This window comes from Lagenorhynchus albirostris, chromosome 9 (assembly GCF_949774975.1).
Source record: "Lagenorhynchus albirostris chromosome 9, mLagAlb1.1, whole genome shotgun sequence".
NCBI lineage: Eukaryota > Metazoa > Chordata > Mammalia > Artiodactyla > Delphinidae > Lagenorhynchus > Lagenorhynchus albirostris.
In genome coordinates, this window is record NC_083103.1 from 37,156,629 (window position 1) to 37,184,178 (window position 27,550).

The 27,550-nt window shown below is 53.5% G+C and overlaps 2 protein-coding genes across 2 annotated transcripts; one reads left to right on the plus strand and one right to left on the minus strand.

The window, feature by feature from the left end:
- Positions 1-1,862: 1,862 nt before the first annotated feature.
- IGSF22 (immunoglobulin superfamily member 22) lies at positions 1,863-20,966 on the plus strand. Its single transcript, XM_060159556.1, has 23 exons — positions 1,863-2,007; positions 3,273-3,406; positions 4,952-5,083; positions 5,293-5,429; positions 6,634-6,733; positions 6,816-6,855; positions 7,063-7,237; positions 7,911-8,024; positions 8,556-8,718; positions 9,372-9,644; positions 10,606-10,890; positions 11,613-11,737; positions 11,826-11,967; positions 12,122-12,418; positions 13,327-13,629; positions 14,404-14,577; positions 14,790-14,918; positions 15,559-15,855; positions 16,353-16,441; positions 16,635-16,827; positions 17,941-18,240; positions 19,042-19,371; positions 20,736-20,966. Exons 2-23 carry the CDS (start codon positions 3,298-3,300, stop codon positions 20,804-20,806), a joined length of 3,978 nt encoding a protein of 1,325 aa, XP_060015539.1. The 5' UTR covers positions 1,863-2,007; positions 3,273-3,297; the 3' UTR covers positions 20,807-20,966.
- Positions 20,967-22,200: 1,234 nt separating this feature from the next.
- Positions 22,201-26,632, minus strand: TMEM86A (transmembrane protein 86A). Its single transcript, XM_060159555.1, has 3 exons — positions 26,467-26,632; positions 24,088-24,352; positions 22,201-23,716 (listed from the first exon to the last, which is right to left on the minus strand). Exons 1-3 carry the CDS (start codon positions 26,485-26,487, stop codon positions 23,280-23,282), a joined length of 723 nt encoding a protein of 240 aa, XP_060015538.1. The 5' UTR covers positions 26,488-26,632; the 3' UTR covers positions 22,201-23,279.
- Positions 26,633-27,550: the final 918 nt, after the last annotated feature.

Below are 27,550 nucleotides of genomic sequence, written 5' to 3' on the forward strand. Positions count from 1 at the left end.
TGGGAGAGGGGGAGCTCCGAGGGTGGGGTGGGGACTCGGCCCCAGATATGTGTGAAACATTTTTCGGTGTCACTGTGGGAAATCCCTCCCAGAAGTCTCACCACGTGTAGCTCTGCGTGTGTCCCATGTCCATGCGTGTGTTGAGAGCCCGTCAGCAGGGCATGCATGACTCTTTGGCAACATGTGTTATCTTGGAGCCACGTGTTTTTATTGCTGACTTTAAGTACTTATTCCACGGCAGACAGAGACATTTGGTGTCTTTTTATAATTTGCTCATGGTCATTGAATAGAGCAATAAATGGAGCATTTTGAGCAAAACTGGGCCTGTGTGATTGCCTCTCCCCTCCACTCCCTGTATCCCTGTCTTTGTATACACACACGCGCACACACACACACACACACACACACACACACACACACACACACACACCTGGGCCTTGAGATCCCTAGCACCACACACACACACACACACACACACACACACACACACACACACACACACACACACACACACACACACACACACACACACACACACACACACACACACACACACACACCCTGGCCCTCGAGATCCGTGGGACCCCCTTGTGGATGCTGGGAGTGTGGCTTGAATCCAGATTTGAAAAGCCAAAGTCCATCGAGCAGGATCCTCACACACCCCCACCGTCTCACCCAGCCAGGAGCCAGGAGCCATGGGGAGCCACAGGGACAGGTGTTGGAGGTTTCCAGAGAAGGAAAAGTGTCTGGCAGGCCACCAGCTTCGACAGATGGGCCAGAGAGGCCAAGGCTGGAGCAGGGAGACCTTCAGCTCACTGAGGCCCCTCCCTGTTGGCCAGCCCACTTATCCCTTGTTAGCCCTGCGGGTCCCAAGAGCAGCTGCAAGCCAGCAATTTCCCCTGTAAGGCCTGGGCTGAGAGGAAGCCCCACCCAAGGAGCCTGGGGAATCTGCCCCTAGGCAAAGACGCTGTGCCTCCTAGACGTTCCTGCTCTATTCTTATCCCAGCCCCCAGGGATGCAGCAAAAGTAGTTGTCATGCCCTTGATGACAGGTGTGGGTCAACCCAGGGCAGGAGGGAGTCCAGGGCAGGGCTGCTAACCAGCAGGTCCTTACAAGGTAGCCTTGAGTGGGCTGGTCGAGGGTATACTACAGACAATGAGGAAAGAACAGGGAGTGCTTGGGCAGCTGGGACGGAGGGCCCCAGAGTAGGGGGGCCTGCTCTCCAGCCACCCTGCAACAAGAGGGTGGGCTCTTCTACCCTTCTGCCCAGAATAGGGGGGTTGGGCGGTAGAAACGGGAGCGGGGAAAAGAGCTAACAATTCCCCCTCTTCTCCTGGGGTGGCCCTGTGAGGCCACTCAGCCTCTGCAGGCACCGCGTGTAGAGCACAACACGAACGGTGCCCCCTGGATTTGTGCAAAATGACAGACCTGCCAGACTCTCCCTAACTCACCCCCTCCTGGTCCCTGGAAAACACAGACCTGTCGCTTTGTTCCCCAAGCCCTGTTGGCCACACACACACACACACACACACACACACACACACACACACACACACACACACACACACACACACACACACACACACACACACACACACACACACACACACACACACACACACACACACACACACACACACACTGCCATTCAGCTCAGAAGGTCCCACCCGGCAGCAGCGAGAACAAAAAGCTCTGCACAAGGGAACAGAAAAGGTACCCCGGGACCACCCCCCTCAGCCACCTGCCTGCCCCATGCCCCACGTTTCCTCCAGCCCTGGCCTCAGTCCCCCCCCAAAGCAGTGTCCCAGCTCGCTGGGACAGCTGCAGAGCCTGAGTAAGGGATCGCCCCAGGGGCCACATACTTAAGGAACCAGTGACTCCTGGTGGCCCCATTGCTGGGGCAAAGGAAGAAGGAGACTGGTCAGTCTACAGCCCAGGCACCAGCTGCACCTCCAAAGCTGCGGTGGACACAGCATTCGAGGGTTACAAGGGATTGGTGACACGAAGGTAAGGCTTGCATCTTCCCTCAGGAAAGGGGCAGAATCTGCTAACTTCTGAGCCCAGAGGGGGACAGCAGGAGCTGGGACAGGGGAGTGGTCTCAGAACCCGGAGGGAGAAGCAGCCCAGGCAGAGAGATATCATGGGATGAGGGGGTTAACTTTAGCCCCAAACCTTCTAATTTGGAAGAAGGCTTTGGGGTCCCCTGGAAGGACACTGGACTGGGAGTCGAGGCCAGGATTCTAGTCCGGGTGACCTTGGACAGGTTATTTCTCTAACATCAGTTTCTCATAAACAAAATAGAGGTTTAAAAACCGCCACTCTGGTTAAATAAAAGATGGTATGTATACCCATTCGTTGGAATACTGTGTAGCTATTAACAAGGATGGGGAAACTTTACAAACTGGGATGGAAAGATCTGAAAGATGAAGAAAGTGAAAAGAGGGCTGAATAGCGTGTATAATAGGCTACCTTATGTGTTAAAAAAGAGTAGAGACAAAAACATATTCATATTTGCATGAAGGAGGTCCAGAAGGAGCCCAGAGACCACAAGTGGTTACCTGCTGGGGAGGGCTGGGAGACGGAGGGGCTTGGGAGCCGGAGGGAGCCTCTTCACATAGATGTTTATATTGTTTTACTTTTTAACTATATGATTGAATTACCAATTCAAAAAAAAAGTATAAGAAATAAAAACTCAATCTCTGTCTTTACCATGTCGCAAACGAAAGCAGAGCTGTAGCAGTGCTTTGTCACCTGTCTTAGCATTCCCCCAATGCCAGGGCTCCCCAGGGCCCAGCAAGAAGATCCGCAGTTTCCTTTCAAGGCCTGCTCCAGTGTGGCTTAGTCAGGAAGTTCCTTCTCAGGTCTGACTTCATCCTCTCCTGATAAAACCTCCAGCAGTGCCCCCCTAGTTCCATGTAGCTATCAGTAGTTATCCTCAACTCCCTCTGGGCCTTACTGGGTATGCTGGGTAAGTCTAAATCCTACCTCCTCTCCCTCCAAGTACTTGGAATAGTTTGGCACTAGTCAGTGGGGGACAGGCCCATTGGTCCTTGTAGCCAACCAGGGAAAGGGAGACACTAAGGGAAGAGAAGAGAGGCCAGAGGCTTGCTGCCCAACCTCACCTCACCCTCTCCTGTGCACAGCCATTTCCCTCTGTGTCCACCTGTCCCATCCCTTCCCCCCACCACACACACACATAAGAACATCTCTGAGTCTCCCTCTTGCTCCCTTCCTTGTCCTTCATGGCCTCATCCTCTCCCTGGTCCTCCCAGGTGAGCGCCCACGCCTGCTGTCACCATGATGACCATTCACCACAAGGAGATGCTTCAGGAGCACGTGTCCATGGAGTTCTCCAGTTCCACCACCGACATGCAGACCTTCTCCCAGACAACCAAGATCGTGGGAGGCAAGTAGAGTGGGATGGCTGGAGGAGGGGGTCAGTAATCAGGTAGGGGCAGCCTTTCTTCCTCCAGTATTTGCGACTGCTGGGCCCCTCAAGAGCCCAAGATACCACCAGCAACCCTTCCCAACCTGTGTTTCTAATCTATGCTTTGATAAAGCTTAGCCAGCCAGATGCTCACCCACAGATCCAACCTCCAGAAAAAAAGCTTAGGAAAAATCAGTCACATGGATGTGTGTGAGTGATTGATGAACTCTCAATTACTTAAGATCAGAGCCATAGGCAAATACCATCTCTGATGGTAGAATTTCAGGCATGGAGGAAGTTAGGGAGGTAGCAACCTTATCTACCTATGAATAATAATGCTGGCCCTGCCTCACTTAAGAAAGAGAAGACCTGGAGCTGCCAGTGGAGAGAAGATGAACACATAAACAACTGACTTGAGCTTCCAGGCAAGCAGCCCTTGGGGACCAGACTTGGGGGAGGGCAGATCCAAGGGAAAGCTGAGAAATGGTCTCAGAGCAGAACAGACTGTTTTAGTCATGTCTCTAGAGGAAAGTGATTAAAAGATGGCCAGGGACCAGGATATTGAATTCCTGTCCTCCCAGTCATTGCCCCCTCCTTCAGAGTCCTCTGTGCACAGAGGTGAAGACCAGATAAACACTTTACACCAGTTCCTCCTGGCCAGTGAGGCAGAGCTAGTGGAACAGCCAGGACTCAAGACCAGAAGTTGCAAACTCAATTGACTATAGTAGCGATTCTCAGCCCTGACTGCGCATCAGAGTCATCTTAGTGTAGGAGTGGGGGGAGAGGGGAGTGAAAAAAAACAGCGATATGTGAGTCAGAGGGTTAAATCTGGTGGTTTTTTGTTTTTTGTTTTTTTAAGATCTCCGGGGATTCTGACGTGCAGCCAGCGTTGAAAACCACTGGCCGATAGTGTCCAGGCAGGGAACATAAATGCAGAAAAAAGACTGAGGTGAACTGGACAGGATATAGTCCATCTAAAGGGACAGTCACTCTTCACCTCCCTCCCACTGGCTGTTCTGTTACCATATGGGAATGTGAGTCCAGTGCTGAGGATCCAGAAATCTGCATTTTTATGTGAAATCTCTGTTTTTAGATGTAGGGCTATTTTTTGTTTAAACATTGTAAAGGTCAAGTAAAAAAACATGTGTAGACCAGGTGCAGCCTTTAGAACTCTGGTCACTATTTAATGCTACTGGGGGACCAGAACTTCCAGAAGAGAAGCCCAAGACACCCATAAAATCCCAAAGACAAGTTTCCGTCTAAGAGAGAAAAAAGTAGAACTCGAGGCTTTGACCCAATAAAGATTGACCAGGGGGTGGATGAGGCGTTGGCTCCCCTAGTGGTTGAAATTTGCCATAACACAATGACCCACCGACTCTTTAAGGTCCTTGTTTCTCGGCCAGTGCTGGTCCTGCCCCCCGCTAACCTAAAATGCTCCACCGTCCCCTCAAGAAAAGGTCAGCCCTCCAATCCCAGGCTAAGCTCCGCCTGTGGCCCATTCTGACCTCTCGCCCGCCGCCACAGAGGAAATTGTGACGAGGAAGTCCTCCAGCACCACAGAGTTCTTCAGCTTGGTGACCCGGAGTTCCAACATCCCTGCTGGCGAGAGCATCCCGGAGTTCGTGGATAAGCCTCAGCCGGTCACCGCGCCCGAGGGTGCGTCCCTCCCCGCGTCTCCCCAGGCCCCTGGGTGCTTCCCTTTCCTCCCCAGTGCCCCAGCCGCCACCACCACCACCATTGTCCTCTCAATACACAATCACTGGCTGGGTCGGGCCGAGGGTCCCTGCCCTGCCCAGGGCTGGGAGCAGGTAGAAGGTGCAGCTTGGAGGCTAAGAGGGAAAAAATAGGTCCTGTGCCCACTGCAGGGGATAAAGCCATGTTCCGAGTCCGGGTGCAGGGGAACCCCAAACCCAACATCTCCTGGAAGAGAGAGAGCGGCACCCCCATCAAGGAGTCCGCCAAGATATTCTACGACAGCGTTAACAAGGAGCACGTGCTGAAGGTGCGAGGTCCAGTTACCCATAAGGTCGGAGGCGGGGACCCCTGGCATGGGCTGCAGGTCCTGTCGCAAACAAGAGATCCACAATGGAGACCCAAGAACTGGGAGATGGGAAAAGGGGCTGTCATTGCCCTAGAGGAGGGGCAGGATAAGAGAAACCATGTCAGGAGCTGGGGGGTTGCCAGAGTGAGCAGGGGACCAAAATTAGGGGCGGGGCAAGGCAGAGCTAGGACAATGCCAGAACAAGGAGGGGGCAAGACCAAATGGAAGAGAAAGAGAGGTTCCAGAAGGTGAGTGAGCCCAAAAGGAACGTGAAACCAAAGCTATGGGCGTGGCTAGAAGGGGCTAAGACCACGGTGGGCGGAGCCAGGCTGAGCTGGCGCGGGACCGGCACGGAGGGAGGGGCTGGTCCTAGAGTGTAGGTGAGGGTGAGGGTTCCTGGGCTCTTCAGGGGAACCTTCCAGAAGAGCAATGCCAAGGGCCGATCATCCTAGGGTCTAGCTATCTTCTGCATGCAGCCTCTGGCTCCAGACCCTTTGAGGAGAGGGAGGGATGGGTCCCTGGGAGACCTAGACCTATAATTACTCCTGTTCCTCATCCTGCCCGGACTTCCCACTGTGAAAGGCAAAGAGCCTCCCTTCTCCCCACAGACGCTGGTTGCTTCCTTCTCCTCCCGAAGGCGCATTCTAGGACCCTTAGCCCCTACAGCACACACAAGCTGCCCCAGAGCGCCCCCCCCTACTGGCCACTCCTTACACAAGGTCATTCATTCGGCAAGCACTTTCCAGGAACCCACTGGTACCTAAGTGCCTTTCTACAGGTGCCAGGGCAGCCTTGTTCACCCCCATTTCCTCAGGGGCTCAGGCCAATACCTGGTACAGAGGAGTAAATCCGTGTTGAATAAAGGCGTACTCAGCCCAGCGTCAGAAACTGCAGATAAAGCTGCAAATCAGAGGAAGTCCCTGTCATCCAGGAGCTCACAGCCAAGGGGGAGAATCCAATGCAGAATCAGGCTCCAAACAGACACACGCACACTGACCGCTACCTGGCACCTCCTAATCACAGAGGCTGCTCAATCCTCCACACACACATCCAGCACTCAGCTCCTCCCCCAGCCCGAAAGAAACACCCTCCTTTCCCATCTCACAGACAGTCCCCCTGTGGTTCCCTCCCCGCCTCCCCTGCTAATGGCCTGACTCTGATCCAGCTGGAGCCACTGACCTCGGATGACTCTGACAACTACAAGTGCATTGCAAGCAATGACCATGCAGACGCCATCTACACCGTGTCCTTGCTTGTGACCGAGGGTGAGCCAGCCCCGCTCTCCTGGCCTTTCCTCTTAGAGACCAAACTCCCTCTGTCTGACCCTGTCCCTCTCTCTGTCCTCAGGTGAAGAAAAATTGGATTTCAAAAAGATGTTGAGGAAGAGGTGAGGCTGGGAGGCTCCTCTGCCTAGGGTGTGGTCCCCCCACCCTCCAGGCTAGAGCTTCTGGAAGGCCTTTCAACAGCCCCCTGAGTTAATGGCCCAGCCTCCAAGAATCCATGGAGTAGGGAGGAGCATCTCATGGTTGGGAGAGGCCCCCTCTGTCTTCAGAGAAAGGCACTAAGTCCAAGTTTGGCACCCACTTCCTTCCAGGGGACCCCCTCCCCCCAAGAAGCAGCAGAAGAAGGTGACGGATGAGAAAGAGATGCTGGAGATTTTGTCCCAGGTGCCCAAGAAGGACTTTGAGAAGACCTGCATGGAGTATGGTTTCACAGACTTCCGGGGACTGCTCAAGAAACTCAAAGGGATGAAGAAAGTGGAAGTAGAGGTCAGTGCCCATCAGGGAGCAGGGAGCTGCAGGCCAGGGGCTGGGCCTTACCGAAAGTGCTAGTGCCTGTGTGACTCCCGGTGGCAAGGTCTCCCCACCACGCACGTGCGTACTCAAGGGCATTCTCTACTGCAAGGGCAGGCAAGGAACTCAGGTCACCCTCCTTCTACCTCTTTTCTCTTCACTGCTCCCTAATGTATTTGCATGGACTTTGGAGTCAGACAGACCTGGGTTCAAAGTCCGGTTCTACTGCCTTATGAACTGAGTGAACTTGGGGGTCTCTCTGATCCTGTTTCTTCATCTGCAAAATGAAAATTATACTTTCCTTTTTCATTTGTTTTTGTGGTGGTGTTCTCATTTAGTCACTCAACAACTCATAACTGTTAAGCATCTACACTGGAATTAGAAGGCCTATGTAATGGGCCCAGGTACATAGCGACTATTCCGCAAATGGTGATTCCTTTCTCTTCCCTTATCGTACCCGTTTCCCCCTAAATCTTCAAGTTGTTCGTTGTAAGGGGAGGGGGGTGGCGGGGAGCACAGTTATCTAATCAGCCTAGTCATTTCTCCCCAGACCTTCAGGGGGCTCCTCCAGCACTGGAGACACAGTCTGGGCAGATTCCAGATTCCAGATGCCTCTGACACCTGCCTTTTTGTTACCACAATCTCTCAGACCATCCAGATTCTGAAGCCCCTGGAAGACAGAGAGACCAAGGTGGATACCACGGTGGTCTTTGACTGCATAATGGAGCTGAAGGACCCCAATGTCAAAATGACATGGATCAAGGTGGGGAGAGCACCTAGGAAGGGCCCACCCTGGAATATCATTTTTCCTCTGCACCCCTTTCCTTCCAAGACCCTCTCATTACCCATAAGCCCTTTCCTCTCCTCCATCCCATCAAAAGGATGCCATCTGGTATGGTTGAAACTGGATGAGAGCTGGGCTTTATTCTTAGATGTTCCACCAGTTTGCTGTTTGATTTGAGACAGTTACTTCCCTTTCTCCATACCTCAGTCTACCCATCTGAAAAGGCTGGATTAGATAGTCCTGCAGGTCACTGAAGATGGACCTCTAAGAGAAAGTATCTAGTGAACTCATGCATATTAAGAGTTCAGGCCTCGGGAGAGGCAGAGACCCTGGATTCCACCGAGCCAGATGATGAGGCTAGAGAGATCTTAGGGGCCTCTGAGTGTGTTTGAGGATCTTAGAGAGGTAGATACGGCACCTTCCAGCTCAGGCTGGCTTTGGGGAATGGAGACCTCTAGAAATCTCCTCCTAAACCCCTTCATCAGCTTTTCTACCTATTCCATGAGGCAGGATAATGAGCCACTGAGGATCCAGTACTCCCTGGGCAAGTATGACGTGAAGCAGATGGGCACCAAGTACATGCTGGTCATTACCAACGTGAACATGAATGATGCAGGCACCTACAGCCTGTCCGTGGACAACAAGAGGATAAGTGCAAAGCTCACAGTGCTGGGTAAGAGTGTGGGCACCAGGCAGCACAAGGAGGACACAGTCAGGGTCAGGGCAGAGGAATATCCAAGGATGGGGTCCATGGGGACATGGGAGGAAGGACCATGGGGCTGTGCATAGATTGCACGGGAATGGGAGTTAATGGCGGAGAGAGACGTGGGGTATAAGGGAGAGGACTAAGAGATAAAGTGCTGTGGGGCAGTGTAGCATAGTGGTTAAGAGTACAGCTTCTGGAGTTGAACTACTGGAGTTCAAAGCCCAGCTTCTGTCACTTATGAGCTGTGTATTTGGGGCAAGTGATTTAACTTCTCTTTGCCTCAGTTTTCCCATCTGTAAAATGGGAACTAATGGTAGAGTCTACCTGAATGCTTTAATATGTACAAAATGGCTAGAATAGTGCCTGGCGCATATCTAAAATCACATAGAGAAATATTCTTTCTAAAATTGCTGTTAACATTACTGGGGAGGAGACCATATGAACATCATGGGAGGAGACTCTAGGATTCACAAGCAGAAGGAAAGAAGGATGCTTTCCCCAACTGTGGGCTACAGGACGCCAATGACACCCGAGTCTTTATGCCCCCCCTTCACCATCCTGCCCCTCAGGAGGGATCAGGGATACAGCCCAATGAATGCCCCTCCTACTCTTTGCTGCAGATGAGCCTCTGAAGTTCTTGGGAGAGATGAAGCCAATGAAGGTGATGGAGCGCCAGACAGCTGTATTTGAGATCCACCTCTCCAAGAAAGTGCCCAACTTTGTGTGGAAGTTCAATGGAAAGGAGCTGAAGAGGGATGAAAAGTATGAAATCACTGTGTCTGAGGATGGTTTGACCCACACGCTTAAGATTAAGGATGCCAGACTCAGTGACAGTGGCGAGTTCTCTGCCGAGGTGGGGGACCTGGTTCAGAAGGCCCAGCTCACTATTGACCGTGAGTGTTTGGGCCAGAGCTTGAGGGGTGGGCTTCATGCCACAGCAGCCTCCATGTGAGCATCTATCCATCCGTCCATCCATCCATCCATCCATCCATCCATCCATCCATGTATCTGTTCATCTCCTCCTTGCAAGGCCCTTTGATGGCTACTAGAAAGGTAGAGAGTTCTCTCTGCTGATTCCTAGTCTAGTGGGAGAAGCAGGTGTGGAAATGGAATTAGAACAAAAGTTCTTAAGCAAGGAGTCAAGACACTCTAGGATCTTACTATCGGCTGGGAGATCACAGGCCAAGAAATTATTAGCCTTTATGGCTCTAATATCATATATTACAGCACATCACTCTTGACTACTTACATTCTTATATTATACCTAGTTTGGAGAGTTGCACATGATGGTGGGTCATACATGTGAACCACTCTTGACACAAGTGACATGCAACAATCATTGCTGTGATTGAGGGAGACATGGAGGCTGTGAGAACCCAGAGAAGAGGTACCATGTGGCAATGTCAAAAAGGATATGATGAGATGACGGCAAAGCTTTACCAAGTAAAACAAAAAGGAATTCAGTTTTCAGGGAAGGGGCAAGAGAAGAGGACATTCTCAGGAGAAGGAATAGCATGTGTAAAGGCCCAGACACCAGAGAGACAATGCAATTATGGCTGGAGCTCCAAGGGGACATTAGAGATATCGCCTGCAGTGCCGTGAGGAGGTAAAAGCTGTTGTCCCATTTTACATATGAGGAAAGTGAGACTTAGGGAGTGAATGCGCTGCATACAGTCAGCTGGCAAGCAAGAGGCAGAGCTGGGACCCTCCCTGCCGGGTACCTCTGTGAGTCGGGTACACACTTCATGTCACAAGGCCCTGTGGTTTCTAGGGTCAAAAAGAGGAGCAGGGCAGCATCTAGCTGCAGAGAAGGAGGTTGGGAGCAGGACCAAGTGTTTGTTTGTCTGTCCATAGGCATCCCTATAAAGTTTGTGAGCACCCTCAAGAACGTGCGTGTGAAAGAGAGGAGTTGTGCGTGCCTTGAGTGTGAGCTGACATCCAAGAATGTGACCCTACGCTGGAAGAAGGAAGGACAGCTGCTGGAGCGTAGCTCCAAATACAGCATGAACCATGAGGGCAAGCGAGCGGAGCTGGTCATCGAGGATGCACAGCTCAGTGACAGTGGCGAGTACACTGTGGTGGCCATGCAGGATGGGGACCCCATGGAATACTGCAGTACTGCTGTAGTCACTGTGGAAGGTATACGCCCACCCTGTCAGTCCCCACTGACCAACCCCCCAGCCCTAACAGTTTCCTACTGTGGACACCCATCAGTCCCCTGACTGACTTCAATCCTCCTCCAGACCATGATCTAATTCTACCTCCCCACTCTGACCACCCCCATCTCCCAAATTCTGACCATCTCTACCTCCTAGACGCTGACCATCCCTCATCTTTTGAACTCTATCCCCAATCCCTTGACTTCATCCATCCTTTACTTCCAGACTCTGACCATCCCCAGCAAACGTGGTCACCCCACACCCCTAGACCCTGACCAGCCCCTACTCGCTATCCCTGACCACTCCTCACTGACTCTGACCACCCTCAACTCCCAATAAACGCTGGGCATCCCACAGACCAGCATAACCAGCTAAATATCCCAACTCCATTAACCACCTGCATCCCACCATCTAGTCCCCTTCTTCACCTGAGAATCCTATGTCCCCACTGACCATTCTCCGATGATCAGCCCCCCATTAGCCATCTCCCAGAATTCCCAGTTGCCATTTCCCAATGCCATTGACTTTTCCCCAACCGCCCCCCACCTACCTGCTCTAATGCCCCCACCGACCATCACCCACTTGCCCATTTCCAAACATCTTGCTCATCATAAATGATTTTGATAGATGCCACCAGCCCTTTTCCCGTAAGTCCCTTCCACCCCGATACCCTAACCCAACCCCTGCCCCCTTTCTCTCGAGAGCGGCTGGCCACCGTGAAGAGCGGGATGTCCGACGTGCACGCGGCCACCGGGAGCTCGGCTGAGCTGTGCGTAGTGCTGAACGACGAAAAGGTGGATGGCGTGTGGCTGAAGGATGCCGAGGAGGTCCGAGGCAGGGGCCAGGGAAGGGAATGAAGGACGAAGAGGTCGACCGGGCATACACTCGCACTCATGACTGCCCCTCGCCCCGCAGATCACGGACTTGACTGGCGCGCAGATCGTGAAGCAGGGTGCAGTACACAAGCTCATCTTCCCCAATATGGGGCCAGAGCACGAGGGCAAGTACACATTCAGGGCCAAGGGTGCAGAGAGCGAAGCCTCGGTATTTATTGCAGGTAAGGTCGCCGCCCACTATGGACAAAGCTAGACCACGCCTGGCCCGCCCACCTACTCCTAGCTCCTCCCCCATCCCCCATGGGCTCCTCCTCCACCCCTCGGCTCCTCCCGCATCCCTGCTCTTCGAGCCTTCCCTGCCGCCCCTCCCTGCAGATCCTCCAACCATCGACCCATCGGTACTGGAGGCACTGGCCGCGCACCCGGTGACCGTGAAGGTGGGCCACACCGCGAACATCAAAGTGCCCTTCCGGGCAAAGCCGCTGCCCAAAGTGACGTGGTACAAGGACGGCATGGAGGTGACGGAGGAGGAACGCGTGTCGATGGAGCGTGGGGAAGACCAGGCGCTGCTCAGCATTTCGAACTGCGCGCGGGAGGACAGTGGCATCATTATGCTCAAGCTCAAGAATGACCATGGCTCCGCCACAGCCACGCTGCACCTCAGCGCGCTGGGTGAGGCCAAGACCCTGGCTCGGCTGGGCTGGGGGCGCCACGCAGGCTGAGGAGAGAGCTGGAGTTCGGGTTGAGAATGGGAATGAAGTGCTGGCTTTGCAGCCAGAAGCAGCCCATTTCCTAACTTCCTAACTAGGTGGCCTTGGGCAAGTCCATTAACTTTCCTGAGCCTCAGCTTCTCATCTGCGACAGGGTGGTTTTTTTAAAGTGCCTATTTCAAGTGAATTTAAAGACTATAGCAGAGTGCACAGCACGTACTTGACCTTCAGATGTTGCTGAAGTATTGTAACTGACTTGTAGATGAGGATGTGGTTGGAAGTAAGGTAGAAATGAGGTAAAAGAGAGGTGGAATTTAGGATGAAAGTGAGGTTCATTGCGAAGAATATTGGAGTTGGAAGTGAAATGGAGTGAGGGGAGGTGAGATAGGGTTGAGGATAGAATGAAATTGGAGAGAAAGATGGAATGAGGGTGGAAATGGTATTTGGGATGGGTCTGAACATAAAGTTAAGGAAAGACATGAGGAGCTGGCCTTAGTGAACTCATATTAAACATGCAACACACACACACACACACACACACACACACACACACACACACACACACACCAGCATCACCTCCTCCACCTGCATCTCCATCAAGTTGTCTGGAAGAGGTAAGTGGGAATTAGCTGAGGCGGGGGTCCCTCAGGTCCAGTTCACTCATTCCTAGGCGGACAGGAATCTCGGGGGGGCAGGGATCAAGATATTTGGGCAAGTCTTAGGAAAACAGTGACAGAGGGAAGGGCAAGGGATCCGCAAAGCTCAGAATCTAGCTATGTCTCAGTCTGGTGGACCTCCAACCAGTGGGATGAAGCCCTTCTGGCCCTTTGTCCTCCAAAGACACATTCTGATGCTCTCTTCTGTCCTTAGACCGTCCCAAGCCTCCCCAAGGCCGGGTGGAGTTCCTGGAGCTCTCGGGTAATTGTGTGCACATGAAGTGGAAGGCCCCGAAGGACAACGGCGGGCGGCCTATAACACAGTTCATAGTGGAACGGAAGGCAGTCGGCAAGAAGTCCTGGATTAAGATTGGTGAGGTGGACAGCAAAGTCACCAAATTCTCCACCAACAAGGTGGAAGAGGGGAAGGCCTACCAGTTTCGTATCCTGGCCGTCAATTCGGAAGGAGTGAGCGACCCGCTGGAGACAGAGGAAGTGTTTGCAGGAAATCCTATTGGTCAGTGAGATAGCCCCGTGCTCAGTGGGGACCTCAGGGGCCACCATGGGGGCCTTCAGCCGGTGAGGAGTGCTGGTCTGTGTCATCTCTAGCTGCCCCACGAGACAGATGGCTTCTAGAGTAAGAGCAGAAGATCGTTTTGGACGGGAATTGTCAACTTTTTCCAGTCAGATCACATGCACAACACACTCCCGTGGGTACATCCAGAACTGTGCACGATTCCAGGGAGATAACTCCTCTTGTTTCTCCATTCCAGAAATCATCCCATATCCAAGGGAGAGTAATGTTACTTTAGGGATAGCCTTGAATCCACTCTAATTTTTTTTCCAAAGAAAACCCTTGACAACATTGGCATTTTAATTATGATCACTAGTTAATTACTTACTACACTCCTCCCAACTGATCTCCATGTTTCTGTGTGTCAAGACAGTACATTAAAAACTGTGCCACTGGGGATGCCACAGGTTGGAAAATTCAAGTTGGCGGCTCTCTATCTTGGCTACACATTAGAATCACTTGAGGTCTCTTAAAAAATGCTGATTCCTGGTCTCCACCCTAGGCCAGCTGAATTAGAATATCAGGACACAGGACCCAAACACTAGTTTTTGGTGGTGTTTTGGGTTTTTTTTTTTACTTCCCACATGACATTAATGTGCAACCAGAGTTAATCATTGGCTTAAGTTTTTTTAAGGAAGGAACCAGAGCTCAGCATGGGGTGGGCAACTGTCTACATGCTCCCCCACCTAACCTCTGCCCCCTCTCTCTCTCCCACAGAGCCCCCTGGTCTTGCCTCCCAGCCCCAAGTGACTGACGTGACCAAAGAGGCTGTGACCATCACATGGAACGCCCCCACCCAAGATGGGGGAGCCCCAGTGCTTGGCTACATTGTGGAGCGGAGGAAGAAAGGCAGTAACCTGTGGGTGCCAGTCAACAAGGACCCCATCCAGGGTGAGGTCGAGGGACAAAGGCCCAGGAGGGACCACGGGAGACTTTGTTGGGTGGACCCATGTACCCGTGTTGCTCTGAACATACTCCCTCCTCCAACTCCTTTGTGGGTTTTCATAGCATCTCATGACCCCCTCTTCCACATCTACTCACTCTATGGTCTCCTACCACGTGGACCACCCCTGGCCTCATTACCCCTCAAATTCCCATTTCAGGCACCAAGTACACTGTGGATGGTCTCCTGGAGGACACAGAATATGAATTCCGAGTCATAGCTGTGAATAAGGCAGGCCCCGGACAGCCTAGTATGCCATCCAGCTCAGTGGTAGCCAAGGACCCTGTCAGTGAGTATGGTGCTGCCAGGCCCCAACACATAGTGGAATTAGCCATTGGAGGTAGAAAGAGGATTTCTTCCCGGGAAAGTCTAACAGGAGTGGATCACACAGTCTCCACTCTCTGGGAGCCGCCAGCCTGATAGAGGGACGAGATTCACACACAAGAGAAAGCCAGCAAATAAAGATTGAGAGTCAGGGACAGCGAGGAGGTGGGTGGAAAAAAGTTTTTATCAAATGTTGAGTATGTCTGGTTAGGTGAGGTAGTAGAAGCATGTTTGAGGATTGAGCAGGGGTGTTGGGTAAGTGGTTGAGTGGGTGCTGAGCTTAGGTGGTGAGATGGGGATATCACGCATGAATGGGTGTGGTGCAGAGGGCTGAGCTAAAGGCTAGAGTTTTGAATACAGAGGGGCTGAGTGTATAGTGTATATTGAATTTGGAGGGTTTTGACTTCAAGGGTGAAAGTATTGAGACTGAGAGAATTAAATTTAGAGGTTGTTGAAGGTGAAAGCCTGGGTATTGAGCGTTTTAACTGTGAGTGTTGAAGGTAGAGGTGTTGAAAGTTAAGTTTCAGGGGTATTGAGTGTAGGAATTGGGCATGGCATTGAGTGGAGAAGAATCTGGGGGCTGACTAGTTGTCTGTGTCACGCAGAACCCCCGGGCCTGGTGCAGGGCCTGCATGTGTCGGATTCCTCCAACTCCAGCATCTCCCTGGCCTGGCTGGAGCCTGCCGAGGGAGACCCACCCTCTGGCTACATCCTTGAGATGCGGGCTGAAGACACCAAGGAGTGGTCCAAGTGCACAAAGATCCCCATCTCGGGCACCTGCTACACAGTAGGAGGCCTCACCGAGAGGCAGAAATACTTCTTCCGAATCCGGGCTGTGAACGAGGCTGGGTGTGGGGAGCCTGTGGAGCTGGACGAGGGGGTCCGTGCCATGCCACCACCAGGTGAGGGATGCAGACAGGGCTGGAGTGTAGGCCGCAACATCCTAGCTCCACACCTTCCTCTCTGGGACCTCATCCCACAGGAGAAAACTGGGCAATGCTGTGATCAAGAAAGAGTCGTCCATGCTTGTGCCTGGACAGAGCTAGGGATAACCCCAGGGCCTTCCCTGCCAAAAACAAACAAACAAACAAAACAAAAACCAAAAACCCCACTCATTGTGTGCCAAATAGTATCTACTGTGTGCCAAGGGAGGTGTTAGGGATTTAGAAAAAAATAAAACACAGGACCTGCCCTAAAGAGTCTTATATAATAATAGAGGGAGACAGATGAGAAAAAATAAATAAATGCTTCACAGCATCGCAGGGTTGCTAGATGTCTGTATGGCCTGTAGTGAGAGCATGAAGGAGAAGAGGTTGGGAAAAGCTTTGGAGGGGAGGCTTAAAGCTAAGTCTTCTGGAAAGAGTGTTCCATGCTCCCATCTCTGTCTCCTCCATCTCAGCTGCTCCCAAGTTTGACCTCAGTGCCCGGCTGAAAAGTCACATGGTGGTTCGCGCTGGGACAGCCCTCTGTATCCACGCCGCCTTCTCTGTGAGTCCTACCCTGGCCCCCAGACGCCCACCACTTAACCAAGTTGGCTGCTACAGCTCTCATAGTCTCTGCCTCTGCCCCTCGCCAGACCCCTGGCCCCAGAGCCTGGCAGGAGACTCCTGGACAGTGGGATAGGGCCTGCCCCCAAATACCACCCAGGTGACCCCTGGTGCCATCTCCTGTCACCACCCAGGGCTCACCACCACCCAGCGTGATCTGGCTGAAGGACAGCGTGCCCACCAAGGGCAGGGAGGCCATCACCAAGAGCAAAAACCACTCCCAGTTCCTCATCAGCAGCACCAAGCGCTCCGACTCAGGGATGTACCGCATCTTGCTCCAGAATGAGTTTGGAGAGGCATACCATGACATCCACGTGCGTGTGGCAGGTATGACAACAGGTAGAGGCCTGGGGAGGCATCGCTGCACACGCTCCCTAGGGCTGCTTGAGTCCCTACCACTGTAAAGTCATGCCTTAAGGTAGTCAAGGCTTCTTGGGCACCACAAAGCAAGACTTCATCAGCCTTTGCCTTAATGCGGAGGGTTGTTTTCACTTGTTCTCAGTGTCTTGAAGCCCCAGAGGCATTGAACTAGGACCCAGCCCTTGTTTCAGTCTCAGTCATATGTGGAGAGCTTCGGGGCATATGCAGAGTAGGGTCTGTGAGCATAGAGAGAGCAGAGAATGGGTAAGAGGCAGGAGGGACAGATGGAGAGGAATCCATTAAAACTTGGGGTAATTTGCCTATATGTTATTGGAAATACTTTTAAAGTTTGTGATGTGGTCACCGAGAAAGGCTTTTGGGGGGAGCTTCACAGTCCCACAGTGTCATTGCCATCCAGCTTCATTAGAATTCTTGAACCACAGCTGAAATGAGCCTTCTGTTATTTTTCCGTCCCCCCAGATATTTAGAATTTTAATAATAAAGGTGGTGAGTAAACACTTTGGAAAGAGCCTTTTCATTATCTTAGGTTGCAGGAAACTTTGTAGGTTTTGAGGTTTAACACATTGTGTATTATTAAATTTACATTAGTCACTATGCCAAAGAGTATGTGACACATTCTTCTGCATTGATGCATTTTGTACCCCTCTCCATTAAAATCATAACAGCCCCCCCAAATTGGGTGGCCTCTTAGAGACGGCTGGAAGCTTTACAATAAAGCCCTAAACCCCCAAGAGAAGAACGGGTGAACTTTTATTGAACAGATCCTACATGCCAGGCACTTTACGCAACATTTCCATGATAGTTATTGTTAGCCTCATTTTGCAAATGAGGAAATGGGTCTCAGAAAAGATAAGTAACTTGCCAAAGTTCACAGGGCTAGTAAACGGCAGAGCTACACTTCATAAATAGTTCTTTCTGACTCCAAGACCCCCAGCTGCCTGAGAGTTAGAAGAAGGTAAGGTGCCCCATCCCATCCTCCTTAGGGCTTGGCAGGTAGCGGGGGTGGGGGCACGATACTTCAGCCCCCAGGGTGGCTGATGGACCTTCGGACCCTTCCAGATTTTCCGCAGCCACCCACAAACCTGCAGCTGTTCGAGGAGGTCCCCAACACGGTGACTCTGACCTGGAACCACAGCCCCGACGTGCAGGAGGACAGCGAGGCCCACTACGTCATCATGAAGCGGGATGCCAGCACCGCCACCTGGTTCACTGTGGCCGAGCACGTCTTCAGCAACAAGTACACGGTGACCGGGCTGCTCCCCGGCAGGAAGTACTACTTCCGGGTGCTGGCCCGGAACGAAATCGGTGACAGCGACCCGCTGGACTCCAGGGATACCTGGCTCGTCAACAAGGACAAGAGTGAGTCTGGGGACTTGGGGGTTCAGGTAACGTCTGGGATCCCTGATGGCGGGCATGAAATAAGGGTTGCAAGGGGTACCCAAGATTTGAGGTAAAATCTGAGGAGCACTGAGGTGAGAGGGTTAATTAACATCGGGGACCCTGGGGAGAAAAGCAGAGGTCTGGAAGCCTAGGGGAGGAGATTCCTTGGGGGTACACTGAGGGGTGGGACTAACGCGGAGGTGGGGTGGGGAGGTCCCCTTGGGGGCGGGGATGACAGTGGGGTGCCGGAGGGTGAGGAGGGGTTGTGGAGCTGAGAGGCTGACTGAGGTCCTGACTGAGGACTCAGGGAGAGTCCAGGGAGCAGGGATGACATCCAGAAACCCTGGAGGGAGGGCATTAAGGGTAAGGATAGCTGCGGGAATCTTGAAATGAGGGCCTAAATTGGAGAAAGCAGAGACCGTGGAGGCTGCGAGGGCGTTGGGGAAAGCTTGGATGGGGAGTTAAAGGCCAGATAACAGCTCGGGTCCGGAGGCTGGCGGCTGGAAAGAAGTCTAGGACGCCCGGGTCTGGAAAAGCGTAAAACCCCGCGGACCTGGTTTAGGTCTTGGAACCCATGGGGGTGGGGGGGTGGCGGAAGGGGAACCTTAGGAACCAGTATAAAGTCGGGGCCCCAGAGTTGATAGCGCGTGGGAATCTAACCCAGGTCCTCGGGGTTCCGTGAGCTGGGTCTCCGGGGCGTCTTAGGAGCACTAAGCCGGCGCGCGATGGATGGGGGCCTTGGTGTGCGCTCACCGCCCTTCGTGTCCCATCCGGGCGCAGCCGAGGACCAGAGCGCCAAGCTGAAGCCGTATCAGCAGAAAGACTGGCGCCACGCGCCGCGCTTCCTGACCCCTCTCAAGCCGCACACCGTGCTGCGCGGCCAGGACTGCACCATGACCTGCGCCTTCCTTGGGAACCCACGGCCCACCGTGACCCTCTACAAGGGCGACGTCAACATCACGGCCAACTCCAAGTTCTGGTACAACTCCACCAGCGGCGTGTGCACCATCGTCATCCCCACCTGCACACTCAAGGACAGCGGAGAGTACAGCGTAGTGGTGGAGAACGAGCTGGGCAAGGACCGCAGCAGCTGCACGCTCACCGTCTACGGTGAGGGTGCAGCGCCGGCCGGCCCGGGACGGTGAGGGTGCCTGGCTGTGTCCCGCGTGGGGCGGAGGCGCAAAATGGCGGCCTCCTGAGCCGTTGATCAGCTCTTTTCCTATGGCTGGCGCAGGGTTTTATTTAATCTGACATGGGGTGGTGTAAACATTCTCCAACCGGCCATAGTTCGTACCACTGTCCCATCTTCTCGATGTCATTTGTTATGTGCCTGGCCCCTGCACACTTGGGAGTTTGCAATCCCTCAGTAGTCTGTAGTTTGCAACCCTTGGTGGGCCTAGACTTGCATTTGAAAAAGACGCCAGTGATCAGGCCTAAACCAGACTTACCAATCGCAATCTCCCTGGCAGGGTTCTGGAAGGAATCTTAATGTTTACAAATTTTGCAAGTGGTTCTGATGCGCAACCAAAATTGAAGACTACTGGTCTGAGATAAGGATAGATGGGAGGCACTGAAGGGAACCTAGTGGAGGGAGGCCCTCCCTCTGCACATACGTGTGCTATGTTTCTGCTCATGGGTGCACATATAGGGGAAGTATTCTGTTTCTTCCTACACACTCTGCTGTCTTCACAGCTAAACAGCCAGTTGCATGAACTGTCTAAATGCAAAGATGACCTGTTTTGCTCCTCTTTGTTTAAACTCCCTCCTAGCTTTCCCATGATCCTTTAGATAAAAATCACAATCAACAAGCCCCCCCCCACCATCTACCTCTCCAGCCTTATCCTCTGCCACTCTCTGAAGTCTCCATGGCACACTATTGGTGTCCATGGTTTCCATGGTTACAGATGCCTTTTTTTTCATCCTGTTATAGATGCCTTTCTCTGGGGAAAGGACCTGGTCCTGTTGCTCTGTCTCTCAAGTACTCAGCTAAGTGTCTGGCATTGAGATGATGCCTCCACAGTGGCTGCTGAACTGTGTAACAGAACTAGGCCAGGGAAGGCCCTGTGGGAGTCATCCAGCTCTCATTCCACAGCTAGAGAGATCCCTGACAACTTAATTCTGGTTGTAAGCACATGGGCACAGGGCCCTGGCTCCAACACTCACCAGCCATGTGACCTTGGCAAGCCACTCTGAGCTTGTTTCCCCATGTACTGCTTAGGGCTGTCATGAGGATTAAATGAGATAGTGCACAGAAGTTCCTGGCACAATGCGTGGCAAATACGAAATGCCGAATAACTGGCAGCTCTTGGCCCCACACACCCAGCTGACCTTGGGAGACTGGGGCTGGCAAGGACTGAGGATTCCGGGCAGGGTCCAGCCCCTGGTTCCTGCATAGCGACTGCAAGTCCGGCAATTTGGAGTTTCCCTTACCCCAGCATCATTCATACTAACAAATACTTGCTTTGCTCTTTCAGACAAAGATGACAAGGCAATTCTAGCCTCCGTCACTGAGAGTCTGTCGAAGAAATCAAAGTACCTTATGTGAGCTCCAGCCCAGACCAGGCATCAGGAGGATGCTGTGATGTGGGTGGGGCTTCTTGGCCCATCCTCTGTGTGGTCCCAGCGAGAGAGACCTGGTTCCCTCTGTGGTGCTTGTCAGTGTAAACATTCAGTGAAGGCATGGGACAATAAACTGAGTGAGTGCGCCTGTGCCTGTTCCTAACCATGGTGTGCAGCAGGGACCAAGGAGATAGACGTGGGCGTAGGATGGGGATACACAGAACCGCGACCCCTGAGAGCTCGGTCCAAACCCACCCACATGGGGAACGACCAGCCCCCTTCTGACTGGGCCTCGCCTTGCCTTCCCCTCCTCCACAGCCACACTGCACCCTGCCCTCCCTCCGGGCATAGAGGGCAAAGTCTGCATCTTTCTCCCCATCCTGCCCTTCCCATTTCTTCACTCCAGGTAGGTGTGTCTTCAGAGTTCAGGGGTTGGAAGGGATCAGGACCTTGCCTCTTCAGTGTCTGGGGTTTCCACTATTTGAGAATTAGAGCATCTGAAAGCTAGAACGGATTGGTCATCCTGCTTGCCGGCTTTCAAACTTATGTTTTGCAGCAGAAAACCCTTCCTTTAAAAAAAAAAATTCTTAAGAACCTACTGGACTTGAAACAAGGATGGGGGGGGGGTCTTTGAGCCTCCCTCCTCTACTTTATTCTTTTGCTAGCTCCCACTAGCAGGGATCTCTGTAAAAACCCTAGTTTGAAAATCACTGATTCATTCAACACCCATATGGGGCTTGAGTCTCTTTATCACATCCCCACAACTATACAACCCCTCTACTGATGGCGTATTCACCACCACCCAAGGCTTCCCTTTTTACTTCTGGGTCAGGGCACTGCCCATTAAGATGCAAATGCCCCTGGAGTGGGGTGACACATTATTCTGCCAGGGCTTCACATCTAAAGTATGAACCAGACAATCTAATCTCATTCCTCCCAGCTGTTCAACTGAGCCCAGAGTCCAGGAAGAAAGGAGATGCTTGAAGGGAATCTGTATCATTTTGGAGCAGCTGGCAGGTCTGGGGTGGGGAGGGGAGGAGTTAGGTAGCAGTAGAGGACACTGGGTAACTAGGAGTCACCAAAGGTGCTGGGCATCTGTGCACAGGGGAGTGCATCGAGGTCAAGTTTGGACGGTGGCAAATACTACCCAACCCCCATCCTCTTGATCTACATCCTCACCCACACACGTGACCAGCAAGTGAGACAAGCTCCAACCAGCAGTGTCAACAGAGCCAGGGAGCCAGCCTGGCGCCAAGATGCACCGGCCAGGACTGTGACCCAGGCTGTGAGGACACCCAGGGCCCCTGGCGCCATGCCCCACACCCCCACCTCTGCAAGACAGGCACGTGCCACACAGGCAGACAAGCAGAGCAGCCAATGGCCCTTGGGTATTTTTTATTTTTTTTCACACAAGCAATAGGATGGAGTTGTCCCATCCTTGCTCCCCTTGCATTGAATGTGCCTCGGGTCTTACGACCCTAGAGTGTCACTGGAGCCCCCTCCTCTCACTCCCAGTGCAGAAGGGGCAAGGAGGAAAGACCTGAGAGTGGGTGTGTATGTGGGGGGCGTCCCAGCTCTCTGAGCCAGGCTCAGCAACCCCTCAGCAGCTCCCTGAGGCCCTCTCCCTAAAAGACTTTGACACACAGCAGGTCAGAGACAGCTGGCAGAGTAAGATATAGATAGGCTGGGAGACAGACTACACACAAAACACTCACATACAGATGCACACACAGGCTGGCCCCTTCCTTTGGCGTGGTTCACCCTAGCCCTGGGGATAGGGTCTGAGGGTGGTGGTGTGGGGCCTGAGTTCTGGGACGGCCTTTGAGAGATGGGACCAACTTGAACCCTTGGTACTCCAAACTCCCAGGCCAAAGTAGTCCCCAATCTTGCCTACCTGGATAGACACCCCTTCACCTTCCCACCCAACACTTACAGATTAAGATTGTTCAAGTAACAAGGATAGATGTGGGAAAGGGAGACTCCACCCCATCCAATCTTCCCAACTAGCGGCCTGTGAAAGGGGCTTCAAGCCCTGGACGTGGGTCATCTCAGCACAGACTCCTCCCCTCCTCCCTCAACTCTGTGCAAATCAGAAAGACTGGAAGTGGGCGAGTTAGACTCTTCCACCTAGTAGAAGTAGGGGAGGTTGAGAGGATGAGCACCATGGCCCTCCAGAGGGGCTCTGACAGTCTGGATGGGGTGGTACAGGTGGGGAGATATCTTCTTCTGGCTCCAGCAAGGAGCATCAAGCTGGCTCTTTTTAGTCCTCAGCATTGTCCTGGACCACTAGCTTTGCTAGAAAGATCCTTTTGCTGCTTATCCCCTCAAACTTGTGCATTTCACAGGTGGTACCTGCTGCCCCAGGCTGGTACTTCAGCCATCCTGATCCAGCTCTTGCAGGTTCCCAGGTTCTGGACCCCAGCGCCAGGAGCAGAGAGGGGTGACGAGCACCTGGCCCCTCATTTGGCCTTGCTCAGTCTGTAGTCTTCCACTGGCTCCCGGCTCTCGACAGCTGACAGGGCGATGAGCATCTGGGCGGTGTAGTAGGTGGACATGATGAGGGCCCGTGAGTAGGGCACAGGAAAGCAGAACTTGTTGAGGGCGATGGTCAGGTCTGAGACAATAAAGAGCAGTGCACCGCTGCCCGCCGCCAGCTCAGTCCAGCGCCAGGCAGTCCCAACCAGCTGTAGCCCTGCCACAGCCCGCCAGCCCATGAAGCTGATAAGGGCCATATAGACCCCCACCAGGTAGGTGAAGGCACCCGTGAGGCATGGGTAGAGGAGGGCATAGCACAGGCCCGACAGTACTGCCATCACCAGACCTGTCCGAAGAGCCAGTGGCCGCATGCCAAAGGCCGAGGCATAGAACATGTGGGTCACAGCAAACATCAGCAGACCTAAAAGTGAGAGGGGATGATGGGATGTTGAAGGCAAGCTCAGGCGAATAACGAGTGACAGGAGGCGGGGGTAGGAGTATAGTGCTTGGGATAACCCAGGAGCTTTCTTCTGAGAGTAACAGGGGTGGGAAGAAATCCATGAAGGCAAAGATACCCTCCCCGACTCTCCTGTGGCACTCCAGAACTGATCACTGTATCACCGGCAGGGTCATCCTCCGACAGGGGCCCCAACAGTCTTTGGCCACAGAACCCCTCAAATTCCCCATATTCTTGTTTTTAAAAAAACCTCCCTTTCCCAAATCCTTGGCCCCCCAGGGTCCTCTAGCCCCCAACCCCAGGATTCCTCCCAGGTAGCTACTGTGATGACTGACCGTGCACAAAGTAGCCCTGGTCCTGCCAGATGAGGAAGGCGTCACCTAGAGCAGAGAAGATGAGCCCCACAAAGATGCGGGTGGCACTGGGGTGGGCCAGCAGGAATCCCAGGCCGTGGGCCAGAAGGAAGAGCCAGAGGCAGAAGATGGGCAGGCACTTGACGAGGGCGCTGACCCACGACGGGCTGGACGAGGGCAGCCAGAGCACAAAATACACACAAGTGGCTTTGAAGAAGGGCACTAGCTTGGGTCCCTCACTCTTCACCTGGAGGACATAGGACAAGGGCAGCACTCAGAGCGTGGGAGCTCAGAAGCCCAAAGCGGGGCTCAGAGCCAGCACCCTCAGCCCAGGCATCCACCCCAAAGACAGGCCCACCGCCCAAGCAGAGAGGATTGACACACAGAAACCCAGTTTGGCCTGCCCCAAGCAGCCAGCAGAGTGTGAACAAGCCCATCATTACCCTGAGGCTTAATTGATTAGGAAAAGAAAGGGCTCCCCTGTCCCTGCTAGTTGCATCCATTCTTGGCCCCGGGGCAGGACCAGAATAGTCACTCACTGCACAGAAAACAGACTTTGCAATAGTGTCCCATCCTGCAGCCCAATGCTTCTCCCTTCCTGCCCCCTCCCTCTCCTTCCCCAAAGCCCCTTTGGCCTCTCTCTGCCAGCATCAGCCCCCAGATGTCTGGAATAGAGTGGAGACAGCAGGAAATCACAGAGACGCCACAACTGGCCAACTCGTGATCCTCAGCAGTAGGGCCAGGACACAGGCCCAGCGACACCAGGTGAGCTCCAGGAATGTGTGGGCACCGTCAACCATCTCAGCCCCCACAGGCTCTCTCCCTGGCCAGTCTGCAAACTCAGCCTCCACTCCAGCTGCCCCAGCCTCAAGGTACCATCAAGGGCAAGGAGAGGAGACAGGGATGCTGCCTAGATATATGGACCCATGAGTTAGGAGCAAGAAAACTGTCCCTGAAATACCAGCAATCTCAGGAATTGGGGGGTTGGAGAGGGTGTCAGTCAGCCTCATTTCCCAGAGAATAACAGCAACTCGAGGCCCATCAGAAAGAGAGGCAGGAAGGGGAGGGAGAGGTTCTCTTCCCAGCTTTTGATCAGAAGCCAGCAGTCAGGCTGGGAGGAGATGAGGAACTGAGATGGGGAAGTTAGAGCAGCTGACTTGGTCTCAGCCGGATTAGGGGGGAGGGCAGCTAAAGAAAGGTTGTGTCCAAGGCCATGCAGGCACCAGGGGGCTGCTGCAGATATTCTGAATCTGTGATCCCCTGAAGCTCCTTTTCTTGGGCCTCTGGTACTGGGGCTCTGAGAGTGATTCAGAGCAGCTGAGGTTTCCGGTATACTCATGCTCTGCCCCAAGTGACAGGCCTCTGGCTGGGTGAACCGCCTAGCCCAGGGCTCTGGGTACACACTCAGACTCTCAGACCTTCAGTCCCTGGTTACCTGGGACTGAACAGGCTGTGATGAAGGAGGCTGGGAAGAGGCAGATGGTGGGTCCAGGGTCTAAGCCTGCCCTGGCTCTGCCAGGGGTGAGAACAGTGAGAAGAGATGACTAAGTTCCTTCCTATGGAGATTCCCCCATGCAGGCTGGTCAGGGCAGGGACACAGGCAGAGGAGGGGACGGCTTATCCTCACAGTCCCCAGATCTCCCCAGCCTCCACCTGCCAGCCCTTGGAAGCATCTACTCCACACCCCTCCCCCAGCCCCATGTTTCCTAGAAGGAGAAACAGCAGTAGCAGCTGAGGAGGTGTTGATAGTCACAGAGAACCCAGCACTAGAAGGAGGAGGGGGGCGGGGGAGAGACAAAGGTTCAGGTGAGAAAGTCTGAACAAGGGGTGTCAATAGAGAACGACCTCTTCTCCTCCAGCGAGTTATCAAGGCTGTTTAGACTCACAGGCGTGCCCTGCACCGCCCCAGACTTCTCTATAAGATGAGGAAAGGGAGGAAACAAATTTGGAACAGGATTCCCAGGAGGTCCCAGTCACCCTCCTGCTCTCCCCCGCCCTCTCCCACGCCTCGCTCTGGTCTGCCCACGCAGAAGCCTGCGGTCCGCTACCGTCCCCTTCCTCTCCCAGGCAGCGATCCAGCCGACCCGCGCCAGACACACAGCGATCAACAAAGTCACGCTTCCGAGTCACGTGCCCACTGTTTTCCTCCCTCCCTCCGACCGGCGGGGGGCGCGCGGAGGAAGGGTGCAGAGGTTTGGGATGCGGCGGACCGTGACAGCGCCGACTCCCGCCTGGGGACGCGGGCCGCCGCGGGATCCCTGCCCTTCCTCAGTCCCCGGCTGCTTGGCCTCCCGCAGCCCAGTCCCCAGGCCGGTGGGCTGTGGCCGCGCCGGACACTGGCTCGCTCGCTCACACACTCACCACAGTGACCGGGGACACCATGGCGGAGGCGGCGGCCGCAGCAGCTGGCACCCGGCTCCAGGCTGCAGCTGCCAGGACGCGCCCGCAGCCAGGTGAGGAGGCGACGACGTAACAAAGCCCCAGCGATGGACAACACCTCCCGCGCGCCGGGCGCTGAGGGTTCTGTCTGCGATCCCCACGACGTCACTGCAGACACGGCCAATGAGCAGGGTGGAGTCGGCTGCGGGGGTGGGGGGCGGGAGGAGTGAGGATGGCTGGTGCTGCGGGCTAGACCCCGCCCACCACCCACCCACACTCCCACACCCTCACACCCTCACACCCACACACCCGGCCGCTACTGCCCAGGGTAGAGAGGCTTGCCTATCCCTGGTGGCTGGAGGCGGGGCCCTGCAGGCCCCGCCCATCTGGGAATCAGTGCCAAGGCATCCTGGAAAGTAACCGTGACCGCAGGCCCTGGGTGAGGACGGAGATTGGCCGAGAGACAAACACATTCTTGCTCTGGTCACACGGCTACACACATTTTTCTCATAACCCGGGGATAAAAGGCAAAGACAGATTCCCTTCAGCCTTTAAACATGCAGTCCGCACGGACAGTTACAATTAGACCCACAGCCTTCACTGTGTACAAACCCACATCCAAATGGACCCACGATGGTCAGCAGACGTACAACTTTCAACATGAAAAGAGACATGTAGCAGCCCATAGACCCATACATATGTATGCACAAACACATATGCACAAACATATATGCACAAACACACACAGGATCACAATTACTCTTAGGCATCAAACAAGTACATGGACACAAAACGAACAACCACAGATGGACACACATCCTTCAAGGTAAAAAGAGACACATATGTAGGCATGCAGCATCCTATAGACCCATGATAAACCCAGTTACTCAATTGCCCTTAGGCACACACTTCTCACAACTCAGAGACAGCTGTAACACACACAAGAACACACCAGGAATGATAGGCAGGCAGACCTGAGCATACTTAAGGACCCAAAGGAGTGTGAACTAACTCCACCAAAAATGCAACTTAAGCAGATTAATGTTGATGTCACACAGACTTAAAG

Coding starts and splice junctions, on each gene's coding strand:
- IGSF22 (XM_060159556.1), top strand. CDS start 3,298: ATGATGACCATTCACCACAAGGAGATGCTTCAGGAGCACGTGTCCATG. Junction 3,407..4,951: donor GACAACCAAGATCGTGGGAG/GCAAGTAGAGTG, acceptor CCGCCGCCACAG/AGGAAATTGTGACGAGGAAG. Junction 8,025..8,555: donor TCAAAATGACATGGATCAAG/GTGGGGAGAGCA, acceptor TCCATGAGGCAG/GATAATGAGCCACTGAGGAT.
- TMEM86A (XM_060159555.1), bottom strand. CDS start 26,487: ATGGTGTCCCCGGTCACTGTG. Junction 24,353..26,466: donor TGGTGTCCCCGGTCACTGTG/GTGAGTGTGTGA, acceptor TATGTCCTCCAG/GTGAAGAGTGAGGGACCCAA. Junction 23,717..24,087: donor CCAGGGCTACTTTGTGCACG/GTCAGTCATCAC, acceptor TCTCACTTTTAG/GTCTGCTGATGTTTGCTGTG.